Below are 13,673 nucleotides of genomic sequence, written 5' to 3'. Positions count from 1 at the left end.
CATGCGTGATATTGCTTTTGCGGCTCTGTAATTAAAGTTGTTGGGCTACTTTAAGGCAAGGCTGCCCGAGAGACAGGGGTGGGGATGATAAGCAGAGACTCGTGTTTCGTACGTGAATAGGTAGGTAGGCTTCTTTGACGTGGCTGGTGAGGTTTGAGCGTGGGTTGAGCGCGAAGTTGATATTGGCTCCTCGGTAAGTTTGACTATGATACTGTACGAAAGTACTGGCGTATGTCAGCCAGGCAATGCATTGTTTGCTATTCGCGCTTTCTTTCCATGGTGGACATATGAATTTGCTTTTTTCTCATGACAGCGAAACATTTCCCCAAGAAGGCCATGAGGTAGGTACATACAAAATAGATAAGTTAAAGGCTACTGTAGCAACTTCAAGCCACCCGCTCTTGGCAAGTCATTCCAGACAGTCTAGACGGTGCAACTATGCAGTCTTGCATCATGCAGCGAGCATTTAGGGGGCTCACTCACCAACCTGTAACCCGCAGATACCTCACATACCGTCAACCAATACCAAGACCCTTGGTGATGTTGGGGTACCTTGGTGATATTGGGGTACCCTGATGTTGTGAGCAAGGATCGACGCGGGCCGGCAAATCCTGCCCCTGCTTCCCCAGAAATATGGTGATAAAGCTATACTTTACCGAGTACTTTACTGTAGTGTTTGACAACGGTACAGGTATATTTTATTTAATGTTTTATCAAAATAAACATCAGTCTTTGAGGTTGGAACTTGCAGTGTTCTCATGTACGGAGGCAGGTGAGGTAAGGTAGGTACACGCCAGTTCGGTACAGTAGCGCGTGCTGCAGGCCAGGCCGGCCCTCGTCAGCCGAAAGCTTCCATTTGTACCACGCTCTACTTCCGTACAAGTATAGTGAGTACCATAGGCACTTTTTTGCGTCTGAGTTTAACAATTAGGTACCTATTCCAAGTACACTCCATGTTTTTCTTTTCCCCTGTCTGCCACCACTCACGCAAAACCAATATTTCGCCAAAGTACCTTGGTACTATGAGCCGAGATGCTATCAATTTTCTGCCTCAACCGGATTCCTGGAATAATTATCCCGGCCAAAAGCAAATATATACAGTACTGTCAGACGGACCAACCAACCAACGTGCGCTGCATGGCCTCCGAGGAGATGGAACAAACGGTTTCCTACATGATATATGATATAACAACCTGGCCTGGGGTTGTTTTCGATCTGGAGGCCGCGCAGGGTTCACGGCGGATCGACGAGTAGGAAGAGATCAATCTGTTTGCATTACTGTATTCATCAAGAGGGTTGTATTTCTATCTTGTTTTCTCATACATGCCCCCTGGCCGTGTAAAACTCTGTGGCTTTGCACTCTAATGAAATCCACCGGTTACGCAAACTCGGGGAATTACCGTACTGTGGTCTGTACATGATTCCCCAAAAACGGGAGGTGTTGCACAACATCCGGCCCAGGGTCCTTCTGTGTTAGGACGGTTAATTGGTGGGCCGGACTAGAATGATAGAGTCTAGATGGGATGGCTTGACCTGAATATCAAGTCATATGTGAGGTGATAAGTCCGTGAATCAGGTACCAGATAGTCACCTGTTGTGGGAAACCAACAGTGAGAGTCTCTCCTTGACGGTTTAGGGATTGATGCAAAATCTATACATACAAACATACATGCATGCGTGTCACTTCAAAGAACGTTATTAGGCCATAGTCCTTAAACCCGGACGTAGAAACCCCTACTTCTAAGTTTCCCAGAACCCAGGTACACTAGTACAGTAGTTGAGAAAATCCATGCAGCTTTGCCGCTTTCTTGCAGTTGCTTCGGATGACAGGGCATTAAAATGCGTCCACATGAATCCAAAGAAGCAGTCTAGACTTCAACATGGACACGATACGTCAAGATGTTCCCAAATGTTTCAATGCCCCAGTGATGATCTACCAACCTAGAAGGTAGTACTACATGCTGTTGGGACTGATGCACTATGCGCCGAGCCTAAATAAAGCTACCTAGGTACGGAGCACTGTACCGGACGGACATCTCTAGCGTGGGAAAATTGGTCCAAGGGAAGGGAAGGGAAGATACGGCTTCTTCATGTTTTGATTCAACCTTACTGAACCTCTCCAGATTCTACAAGTCTCGTCTCATAGCTATCAGATTTCTCCATTCCTCGTTACCGTTACTGGTTCACGCCCATGTGCACGCCAACGCCTCACCTCCAAGGAAAGACCGAGCGCCCTCCATTGGAGCCAATACTCTGGACAACCCATACCGCCCGCCTCTATCCTGCCTGTGCCCGGAGGATCGTCGCCAGGGTCTGCTCGCATGGATAGCCAAATCAAGCGTCACCGGGAGACGATTGGAATATCAGACTTGATACGAGTAGCAAACAAAAATCACTTCTGGAATTTCTCCAAGTAGACATTAGGTTTGAGGGGAAGAAGATATAGGGAAAAAATACGCGAATTGAGGATCATCATCCCTTGCAACGTTATTGACGTCCAAGCATCTTCCCTGCTTCCCGGCTGTCAACTTTCAAACCTACCCTACCTACCTAACCATTACGTTTGCCAATACATAAAGTGGTATATATATATATATATCTCTCTCTCTCTAGCCTGCAGCTTCTCCTTCATCGACTCAACTAAACACTTCGGTACTCGATTCTTGTCAGACCTATCAGGGTCCATCTACAAACTTTCATCTACCCAACGAACTGAGCATCTTCTTAGAGATACAAACGCCAGTATCCCCCAAAATGGAGACTACATTCATGACCATTCACAGTGAGCCCAGTTCACAATATCAAACATTACCATTAGATAGCTGACCCCACTATCACTAGACCTCATCCCTAATGCAAATATTATGTTTGCATCCGAGTCTATTGCCGACATCTTAGGTTACCGTCCGGATGAAGTGATAGGCAGGTCTTGCTTTGAATACTTTCATCCTGATGAGATTCCTTTTGCTCGCGATATCCATAGCCGAGGCGTGCAACTAGACAAGGCTGCCGTCCTTCACTACGCCCGGATCAGAGGCCGAGATGGACAATGGGTTAGTTGTGAATGCGTCTTCACAATTGTCTATGAAGTCCTTGTTGCTTGTACAAGCATCTACAGACAAGATGTGAAGAGCGACCGTAAGCTGCTCCCGGAACACTGAATCTCCTTTTGCTGACCTTGCATCAGGCCGAGCAGCTGAGGCTCCAGCCGTTCGTCGTCTCTTTGCATCATCCCCTAGGGACCCTCGATATCATATGCTAGAACACTTGTCCGCCAAGTTCAGAACTCCACCGCAAGCATCGCTTCTTGAACCCAGGGCTGCCATCGTGCTCAATCGGTTTACACGTACCTTGACTGTCATGTACGCGACCAACGCTGTTTCAAGTATCCTTGGTATTACTCCGGAGCAGTTCACAGACAAGAGTTTCTATGAATGTATTCAAGAAAACTGTCTGCCGGAGGCCATCAGATGCCTAGAGAGTGCAAAAGCCAATGACTCTATTGCTTACCTCCGCTTCTGGTACAGAGATCCTCGCCGGGACGAGGATCTGGACCAGGACATGCGCGAATCTAGTCAGAGCAGTGACTCCGAAGAGGGAGGTGCTGTACTTGAGGGACAGATGGATGTTGACTCGGCTCCCGCTGCTGAAAGCAGCACGGCAAACCAGAATACGGCGCCGAGTGTCTCGTCAGCGGAGGCTCATCACACCTCTTCTGGGGAAAGCAGTGACCTGAGCCATAACTCTTCTGGGGCAATTTTTGACCAATCGCACGCCTCACGATCCTCTACTTCTTCCTTATCTCTCGTATCTCCTGAAGAGCGCAGGCGCGTAAGGCCTGCACCCATTCCTCAAGCCCCTGCGGAACCCTTTGAACTTGAAGCGGTAATCTCGTGTACCTCCGATGGGTTGGTGGTTATTCTGCGCCGCGCTCGTCCACGTATTCCTCAACCCGAACAAGTCTTGCCTCCAATTCAGGCCTTTGCGCCCTGGGGCGTCGATCCCATCCGCCCACATGTGTACCAGCCAGATCCTCGCTTTCCTTTCCAGCATGGTTTCGATGCTCCTCAATACGTGCCAGGAGGACCACCTGTAGATGACTTTCTGAACGTGATAAGAGATGTGGGATGTTTTGCCTGGTCTTTGGTCGGAATAAATGGAAATATTGGGGCATATTCCCGGGGGGTCCCAAAGGGAGAAGCTATTCCTCCAGGTGGCATGCCGATCTGGGATCCTTATGCTCAACCGAACCCAGGCCACTCTCCTCCGGAGAATCAAGCGGTGCTTAGGTGGGCTCGTGAGGCTCGTGAGGCTACTAATCAGCCTGCGGACGAGAAAACACCATACCACCACCCAGCGCGGCAAGAGAATCCCTTGGAGTCTTTTCAGGACAATCATGAGGGCAATATGCGTGGAAATGCCCAAGAGCAACCTGTAATGTCCTCGAACCAGAACCCCCATGCCAACTTTTCTCCAACAACTCAAGATCAGGGACGGAGCCAGGGGGGTCGCTCAGACAAGGACTTATGGTACTAGACAAAAGGCGTTTCTGAAAGTGGGAACGGGAGGTACCTTTGATATGCAGGCAATTTGCCGCGGCGCAGGGTGGAAAGTGCTGAGACTACGCTTCGAAGGCTTGTATTTGCTCTTGATTTCGTAAATGTTGTCTGATCTTGTACATATACCAATCTCTTTTTGTCTCACCTCTTGAGTCCTGGATTTGTAATATATCAATCGTTGACGATTTTGAGTTCTGCGTGGGTTCGACTGGTCAAAAGGGGCAAATAAATCTCACATTCATCCACCAGACCTGTCTACTTCACTTAGAAATGTCCACTGAGATTAAAATTTTACAAACGCTTCTCAACACTCAACTAATTTGCAGGAATTTGAAACAATTAAAAGATATGATGAGTCTTTTCAAGTGGTGTCTGAAATAAGTTGCATATATCTTTTGGGAACAGCCTAGACCTAATTTGAAGTAGCATAGAAGCTTGGGCCATCTGTTGAAGGAACGCGCCAGCTTGAGGAAACCGTGGAATTTCCAGGTGCAACGAAAGAAGAGCTCACTTCATAGCAACGACTATTGACAAAGCATACAGGGCGCAACTCGTAGGGCAATTTCCGAATCACTTTATATCGAACGTATGTTGGTTTGACCAGCCAGACTCCCAAACAACATGGCGTCCTCATCGAATCCATACCAGCACTATGATGAACCACATGTAGAAGAAGACGAAGACCTGATAGACCCCGATGATGGTACACACCTTTCCAATCCTATCCACCCCTCCCCTCCTCTCTACTACTCTCAGAAACTAACTACCAACCCACCAGCCAACCTCGACGATCTCGATGACCCCCTCCAACCCACCTCCTCCCGCGCCCCCCTGACCGGCAACATCAACACAGGCAACACCTCGACCTCCCGCCCCCTCAACGAATCCTACCTAACCTCCCGCGTCCCCGGCGAAGACCGCCGCGCGCCCACCGACACAATCGACGAGTCCGTCTGGGATACCCTGCACCGCGACCTCCTCGCCGTCTGGATTAAGATGCGCGAAGTGCTGTACCCGAAATACCTCTTCGGCGGCTCGATGCTCGAGAACACGACGTCCTTCCGCGGCGCCTACGAGAATATCCGCGGTGCGGGCATCAGTGGTGCGAGAGACGAGCTTGTCGGGTTGGCGGGCAGAGCGATTGATCCGGAGCATTTGCTGGCGCAGGCGAATATGAGTGAGGGGCTGCGGGACTGGGATCTTTGGGGCCCGTTGGTATTTTGCTTGTTGTTGAGTTTGCTGCTTAGTTTTACGGCCAATACGGATCAGAAGAGCTTGGTGTTTTCGGGAGTTTTTGCCATGGTATGGATTGGGGAGGCGGTTGTTACGCTGCAGATTAAGTTGTTGGGAGGGAATATGTGAGTTTTTCTCTATGGGGACGGGGATGTTGGGGTTCTTTGTGCTAATTTGATGGTGGAATAGCTCGTTCGCTCAGAGCGTTTGCATTATTGGGTATACTTTGTTCCCATTAGTCATCGCTGCGCTGCTTTCGGCTATCGGGATCCCGATGATTCCTAGGATACCTGTTTATCTGGTTCTGATCGCCTGGTCGCTGGCAGCGGGTGTTAGTATTCTTGGTGGAAGTGGTGTGGTTAAGAACAGAGTTGGTATTGCGGTTTATCCACTTCTCGTTTTCTACGTAGGGCTGGGATGTTTATGTTTCATCAGCTAAACACGTTATGGGGAGAGGGAAAATATTAAGTGAATTTCATTGAATTGAGCTTTTGAGGGCCTAGCTCGAACAAGGACGAAAATGATATATACTATTAGAGATGCATGTCTGCTTTGTAGCGGCGAATTGAAATATCGTTTCCAGTAGTGTCCGCTAAGAAGTCTTTGTGAGGATCACCTTTATACAAGTGTGAGTTTTTCTTTCATTGATTTTGTGCCATTGCTGATATCTGAATTTAATGTACGGGTGTGTCTTCGCCATATTCCTAGCATCTTCTCACCCCTCGAAATTTCAGACGCTATAAAACAGTAGTTGCTCCTTCCATGCATAATGCAAAATAAAAACTCCATTTTCCGCTTTGATAAACAGAGATTAACTATTCCCAAATGCAATGCAATTCAATTCCCACCGCAATCATCTACATATCCTCTGATAGCAACAGCTCTGGTATGATTAGTGGGAGAAGTTGCTGTGTTGTAGATGCTCTATGACCCTCTCCAGTACCGATCACTCATGACCATTGAGTCTTCAAGGCGTTCTTCCGAGTAGGCAAATGTGCATTGGATATCGGCATCAACTGGGTTGGCTATTTCATGAGATTGGCAGTGTCGTCCATAAAGGGTGATGAGGCTACCAGCTCCAGTTCTAAGCTGAGAAGAAGGAGGAGGACTCGGATGGGTGACATTTGTAGCACCATTCGCGGCCTTGCAAATTACGGTTTTGCCGGCAGCAGTCTCCTCGGTAGCAGTCTTGTCGGGAGCAGTCTTATCGGTAGCAGCGTCGGAATTAGGATACATCTCGCACAATTCATCCATGACTGATCGGAGGAACACAGCCTGACGTCTCGAAATACGAATCTCCTTCAATTTGAGCTTCGTATAAGCCATCAGCGTCTGCAGCATACCAGTCGAGCCAACAGCGTTGGCCGAGCCAGGCCATACCTCCCAGTAACCCATTCCGATCTCGCTGCTTGGCTCCTTGCGAGATCTCCAAGCATTGCACCACTTGAGATTGACTTCCTCCAAGTTAGGCAGCTTGGTCATGATCTTCGATACCATCTTCTGGGCATCTTCGACGTTGGGGAAGCCGTTGTAGGTCAGCAGATCCGTGTTCGTTGGATCGCGCTGTTCTTCTTCTCCTTCGGCTATGGTCTGGGTCCACATTGACTTGTGCAGGAAGATGTTGATGTGAACTGTGGTGATCAGCACGCGGTGTTGGGCAGGGACACGCTCGAAGAAGTAATTCAGAGCATGGAGATTGACTTCTTCGGTGGAGCCCCAGCGTCCATTGCCGACATGGAAGGCGTTGTTGAGGTAAATATATGGGCTTCCTTCTTTGTAAGACTGCTTGTTGACGCGGAGAAGAGCCGTGTGTTGAGTTTGTGGCTTTCTTGGCCGTAGGTTGAATGGTGAAACGACAGAGTACGCTTGATCTGATGGGATGACTAGCCCGTAGATCTGGTTGCGGATCTCGGCTGGCATGGTACACAGATTATGTTTCCCTCCGACCGCTGGGACCGATGGATCTTTGGATGGATCCACAACGGTAAACGGCGTTGAAGGGGAGTAAAGGATCTGTATATCGTTAGATCGTATTCTCATATGGGATGAGGTATTCTTACTTTGGAGTCATTCAACTTGACTCTCTTCCGTGGCATTGATACTATTTGCTTCGAGTATCGATAAGTCTATTGACTATTAGTATGTCCACAAAAACTTGCACAACGGAAGTCAAAAAATTACCTTTTGAGGCAAAGGCGCAGCTGGACGAAGTCGAGCAGACAGCTTCCTCTTGGCCATTATTAGGATGTTTGAAGGATATTGGTTATCAGATTTTTGGTGTTGTGGGTTAATGTGTTGTCCGAGATGGCCAAAAAGAATGATCAATGTGGAAGAAGATCGAATGTTTACGCGAAGACTTTTATAGACGTGTTGTTAATATTCTGGTGGGCAGAGACAGACAACGTGACAGGGATGGTATATATTGCCTTGTATTGCCTGATGTTGTCGGTGAATCATGATAAGTGAATTGGATTTAGTACCGGCGATATAGAATATCTATTTTTGCTATTTAACTCTGATTTTATAAAGAGAATTGGATTTTAAGACACTTGTAGTGCTATCGCTGATTTTCAAACACCTAGTATGTCATTAAAGTAGCTTCATTAGGGCATCCACAACTTCTTTGTTCGGAAACCTAACACTTTACTATAAATATTATTTGATGTATCATGGATACTATGAAGTAGTCTAACGGCTTCTGGCTCCTACGCTTGACGTCTGCAAATATCTGCAATTATTAATACTCGATTACACAGATCTCATCGGAGTATATTTTGTAGATTCGTTGGATATACGAATTCTTAATTCTAATTGAAGTATTAATTAACTCCGTTCATCGGCGATCTAACAAATTAGTACCGTACTCCGTAGTTGATATTGCATCATCTAAAGTGATATCGCTATCGTACACCTCACTATCGCCGTCGCCGTCGTCTCACTGCGACCATATAAAACTTATAGAATTAAAGTCATTTCCATTGATTATTGCTGCTAATACTAGTCCTATACAAAGTTCCCTAGCGATTCTCCGTCTGCATCACGGTCTGCCCATTAGGAAGAAGGAATCGCTCCATAGCGTTGTCCTGCCATTAAGGGGGAGGCTGGGGATAGAGTCAGATTGCAGAGGCGATGAGGGTCGAAGAGCGACGAGAAGGTGGGCGACAGTGATATCTGTGAGGTGAGGTGTGTCTGTGCCATCTATTGGTAAATCCGACCCCAGAGCTCTCTGGTAGATAATGAAAAAGTTCCAATAGAAACGGCTCTCGGGTAGCTAGTGCCTTAGACCGAAACTGTTTTTGTTTATGACGGATGCGGAGGAAGTGTGATAAACTTTGCGGCTTCTGGAATTTCTTTCAAGACTTTCTCGGCTGCTTGTCTCATCTTAATGTTGTAGTGATCGAAGGTTTCGAAGTGTAGTTCTTGGTTGACCAGAATCCGGAACATCTTTACTATCTCTCTAACAGCCTCTTCTGATGTTAAAAGCGGATAGGGGTCGGAATATATATACCATTCAGGACCATCAGTATAGTACTGAAACACTATGGTCTTGAGGCTTGTAAAATGTTTAGCCAAGGCCCGAACCGTGGAATGCAGATCTTTGACGTCCGTCATGGTCCCGATATCATTATCAAGATGACTTAAAACATGTGTAACCGTGCGACAATGTATCAAGACGTTGACCTTCTCGATTCCACTAAGATGATTCTTTGGGACTCTTTTTAGGAAATGCCGTAGACCATGAAGGTTGGGGCACAATTTGGAGCCGTATGGTCCGTTGCCGAAAGTAAAGGTGTTGACGGCGTAAAATATCATGCTAGCTATTTATGGAATCAATACATGCTTTTCATGAACTATTCTGGGAGTAGAGAGTAGAAGTCTTGGGTCATGCTTCGCATTGATGGAGTAAGAATTCAACCAACCTTCTCTATTCACTTGCTTGTTTATGCAAAGAAGCGGACAAAAGTTGGATGGCTTGACCACCTTTCTTATTTCATGCTGCTTGCGAGGGGATCGGATTTTGATGGGTTCGGGAGAGATAACGAGGAGGGAGTATATCTCGTTCCTAATTTCGGGCGGTAGGGAAAAGAAGTCCACTTTTCGGGACGAATCCATTGTTTCAGACGGTGAAATCTTGGGCTATAGATATGATTAGCTATGTGAGGATAAGTAAAGGCCGATAGAGAATTGGAAATTAGACATACGGTTGCCCGGTTTTGCGTTGGTTGGCCCTACCTTGGTCCCTACGTAGCTCGAGACTGGTATTTAGGGACCGTAACTTTGGGACACACTGTACTGTACAATGCCAGCTTGTACCAAAGCTAAGGTAGAATGAGATTAGATAAAACGGGGAATGAGTTGGGTTGGAATTTCACCAAATAAATGGTGAAACTCAAATCACGCCGCTATGTCACAAGGCTGAAAGGCTAGAGGCTTCGAAACTAGGCTGAGAGATGCCTCTCTTGGCGTTGATGAAATATTGAAATCGCCGCGGATTCAAGGGACGAATGTACTGCGAGATTCGTGGAGGATGTTGTCGCAGGTTGTATTTATAGCTTGTTCATGGCTGAACAATTAAACGATTGTTGTCAGTGTAATGAATTGAATTGAATAATGCAGGATACGATACCTTAGGATAGGATATACCTGTACTAACCCATGTTTAGCGCATTATTAGTAGGTAGGGTAGGTACCGTGACCACGCCTTGAAAGTCCGCTCCGCTCTCCGAGTACTCACAATTTGAGGGGCACCAGTGCACGTTATTGTGCTGCGTTGTAGCAAAAAGAGAGCCAACAAAGCAAAGCAAAGCACAGCACAACACAACACAAACAACAAATCACTTGCACACATTCTGTTCTTTTATGCGGAGCCAGGTGCACCATTGCCATGTCTTCCTCTGCAGATGCAGAAGCACATTCATCCACTGCCACAGAACAATCACAGTCTTCAAGCCACCCCCCCGATGTCATGCCCTTGCCAGCGCGAACAATAGCTGACGCCCAATCTGATCATACTACCACCCTCTCCAAAGATGATCCTGCCACCATGGCAGCGAGCGAAGAACTCAAGCACACCAGCATCTCCGACAAAGTTGTGTCTACATCCCCGAAGGACCAGGCTCGGCATGCCGTTGCGGATGAAGATAAGACTATGAAGGAGACGGTGAAAGAGAGCACGCCCGAGGTAGACCTCACCGACGCGCAAGATGAGGAGATGAGAGAACGGATATCTTCACCGAAGAAGAAACGCGGTCGAGACCAGGATGAGGAGACTAGAGAGTTAGACGATAACAACCTCGACGAGCCAGGAACTTCGGCCGATGGGAGCGTCATAAATGGGAGCCGAACAACTAGATTAGGTCCAGAGAAGAAGCGCCCTCGAGACACATCAGAAGACTACACAAATGCGACGGAGAAGGCTGCAGATGTAAAGGCAAGTTTATTGTGTACTTCCTCAATCGGTCTGACTAGTACTAATTCTCTCTTATGCAGGCCATGGCAACAGCCGATACAACAGACACCCCTAAACCTACATCCTCAGAAACCCAACCGACCAAGAATTCTTTAGAATCCTCACAGAAACCAATATTCGGGAGTGGGTTCGGAGATAAGTCTCAGTCCTCTACCTCAGCGTTTGCCAGTTCCGGATTTGGTGCCCTTGCTTCTTCTAGCACCTCTCCATTTGGTATTATTGGAGCAACGAAGCCCAGTGTTTTTGGTGCCGCTCCCACACCCACGGTATCTGGTTTCGGGGCATTAGCCGCGAAATCCCCAGATGCTTCTGCTACCACCCCTTTGGTTGATTCCGCAACTTCGTCCACAGCGAAACCGATGATAAGCTTAGGCTTTGGGGGTGGAGGAACTTCGGGATTTGGCGGGCTCGGAGGATCAAGTGGAAGTGTTTTTGGATCTCGTTTAGGAAATGGATTTGCTGGTGGATCTGGTGCGAAATTGTCGACTTTCGCTGCTCCTGGTACGGAAAGTATTACAAACGCAAAGCCAGCAAAAGCTTTTGGAGCCCCCGAGAGTGATAACGAGGGTAGCGATCAAGATGACAGTGAAGGTAATGGGGCTTCTGATGACGAAGAAGGTGGCAATATAGGTGCAGAGGACAAGAAGAAGCCTTCTAAAGTCTCAAAAGGTACGTTTTCCAAATATTGGCTTATACTGGTTTCAAAGGCTAACCGCAACAGTACATATTGAAGATGGGGAAGCAGGGGAAGCAACTCTTCTACAAATACGTGCCAAGCTCTTTGCTATCGATTCGAAAGAAGCCGGGTGGAAGGAAAGAGGTGTGGGAACGCTCAAAATAAACGTTCCCAAACCTTGCGTAGATTTCGACGAAAATGGTGTTGCAATTCCAGGATCCTTTGATGCTTCGGGACTGGAAGACGAAGAAGAAGACTCGGCTGCTCCTCGAGTGGCGCGTCTCATTATGCGCCAAGAAAACACCCATCGAGTTGTACTCAATACGGTTATTGTTCGCGCTATGGAGTTCAAGGATAAGCCATCCAGTAGCTCGGCGCAATTCCTATTTACGGCTTTTGAAGGCGATAAAGAGCCAAAGCCTATCAATATGCTTCTAAAGGTAAGTCTGTTCCAAACGAAATAGTAATCACGTCTCTAATCTGTTCATAGATGTCGGAGGCCAACGGCAGGTTATTCAGATCCGAAATCGAATCCATTCAGCACGAACTTTGAAGATACCCCACGAGACCACGAGACCACGAGCCTACGAAAAAGGATTTCTGCATCCTCGCAGCCCTCACTCTCTTTTGTTCTAGAATAACCCAAACATGTATCGTCTTTCTCCGGGCGGGAAAAGGAAAGACCTTGTCTTTGGTGTGGTATCATCTGGCAGAATTTTGACGGAGTTTGGCATACCAGCATAGCGGGGCGGTCTAGGACAGGGAACCTGATTATCCCTCGTTTGATGGATGGAATGACTGGATTGATGGATTTCCAAATTTGTGTGCAGATTGCACACAGCACACATGCTTTTACTTATTATCAAAAACGCATATGGAAGTAAATATACCAAATGCATTCAATACAACTGTCCAGCTAGTTCGAGTTTATTAGGTGGGAGGTACTCTATGCCTCGGAGTGCCAACTCCCTGAAGGTTCTTCTCTCACAATACAGCGACGATATTGACGAGTGCCCCTTTAAAACACCTACCACCGTAAGTACGGCTTGACATAGACTTTTTTTTCTTGTAGTTATACCAGGCTTGCAATCAGAAGTACTATATGTTTGTTGCGGGTTTGAAAGGACGACAAGCGGCGATATTTCCACTGCTGATAGTCCTTTAGCCTACTCTACAGCCACCGCAACGCAGCTTTCTTTCCTACTTACTCAACTACCGATTTCTCGTCTTGGATTGGATCTCCCCAGACAGACCTCTTGCATACAAAGGCAAGCAAGAAACGTTAGGATTCTGAACGAAACTAGCTCCTTACAATCTAGTAGGCAAGTAGAACGAAACATAGTGGAACGGAAGGAAGAAGAGATAATGGGCTAAAGAATGCTTGCTGGATTCTTTGTGGGATAGAATAAGGTGAGTCGTGTTGGTAAGAAGATGGAGGGAGATACAATAAAGATTACCTACCGCGCTTAATACAAGTACATCTACATGCACTCCACATGCATGAATTTCAGCACTCTAGGAGTGTTTATCCTATCATTAAACCCGTCCTTGTCCTTTATTTGCAGTCAATAACGCGTTTCCTTCCTGTCATTTGAACTACCTTCCTTCCTTCATACTACAGTACAGTCCTTTGGTGTTTCACTCGACGTATCAATATATCAGGAATACCCATCTCGTTACTAAGGAATAGGAATGCCACAATGCTGGCAGCTATAGTTGTTTCGCTCCGTTTATC

General features: G+C 47.0%; 3 protein-coding genes across 3 annotated transcripts; all 3 read left to right on the top strand.

Moving 5' to 3' along the window:
- Window positions 1-2,754: 2,754 nt before the first annotated feature.
- LHYA1_G001533 (uncharacterized protein) lies at window positions 2,755-4,536 on the top strand (the record flags this gene model as incomplete). The annotated part of the gene is made up of 3 exons (XM_031146515.1): window positions 2,755-2,782; window positions 2,842-3,138; window positions 3,188-4,536. The coding sequence occupies 3 exons, from the start codon at window positions 2,755-2,757 to the stop codon at window positions 4,534-4,536; spliced, it is 1,674 nt and encodes a 557-aa protein (XP_031008332.1).
- A 644-nt stretch (window positions 4,537-5,180) lies between these two features.
- On the top strand, window positions 5,181-6,231 carry LHYA1_G001532 (Protein YIP4; the record flags this gene model as incomplete). The annotated part of the gene is made up of 2 exons (XM_031146514.1): window positions 5,181-5,917; window positions 5,982-6,231. The coding sequence occupies 2 exons, from the start codon at window positions 5,181-5,183 to the stop codon at window positions 6,229-6,231; spliced, it is 987 nt and encodes a 328-aa protein (XP_031008333.1).
- A 4,434-nt stretch (window positions 6,232-10,665) lies between these two features.
- On the top strand, window positions 10,666-12,491 carry NUP56 (Nucleoporin; the record flags this gene model as incomplete). Its single annotated transcript, XM_031146513.1, has 4 exons — window positions 10,666-11,217; window positions 11,283-11,931; window positions 11,984-12,378; window positions 12,429-12,491. Coding segments are annotated over 4 exons (1,659 nt in total), but the record flags the coding sequence as incomplete, so codon positions are not given.
- Window positions 12,492-13,673: the final 1,182 nt, after the last annotated feature.

Source organism: Lachnellula hyalina, assembly GCF_007821495.1.
Source record: "Lachnellula hyalina strain CBS 185.66 chromosome Unknown contig00017, whole genome shotgun sequence".
NCBI classification, from domain to species: domain Eukaryota; kingdom Fungi; phylum Ascomycota; class Leotiomycetes; order Helotiales; family Lachnaceae; genus Lachnellula; species Lachnellula hyalina.
Note: the sequence above shows the minus strand (reverse complement) of the source record. Positions and strands in the feature narration are given on the sequence as shown.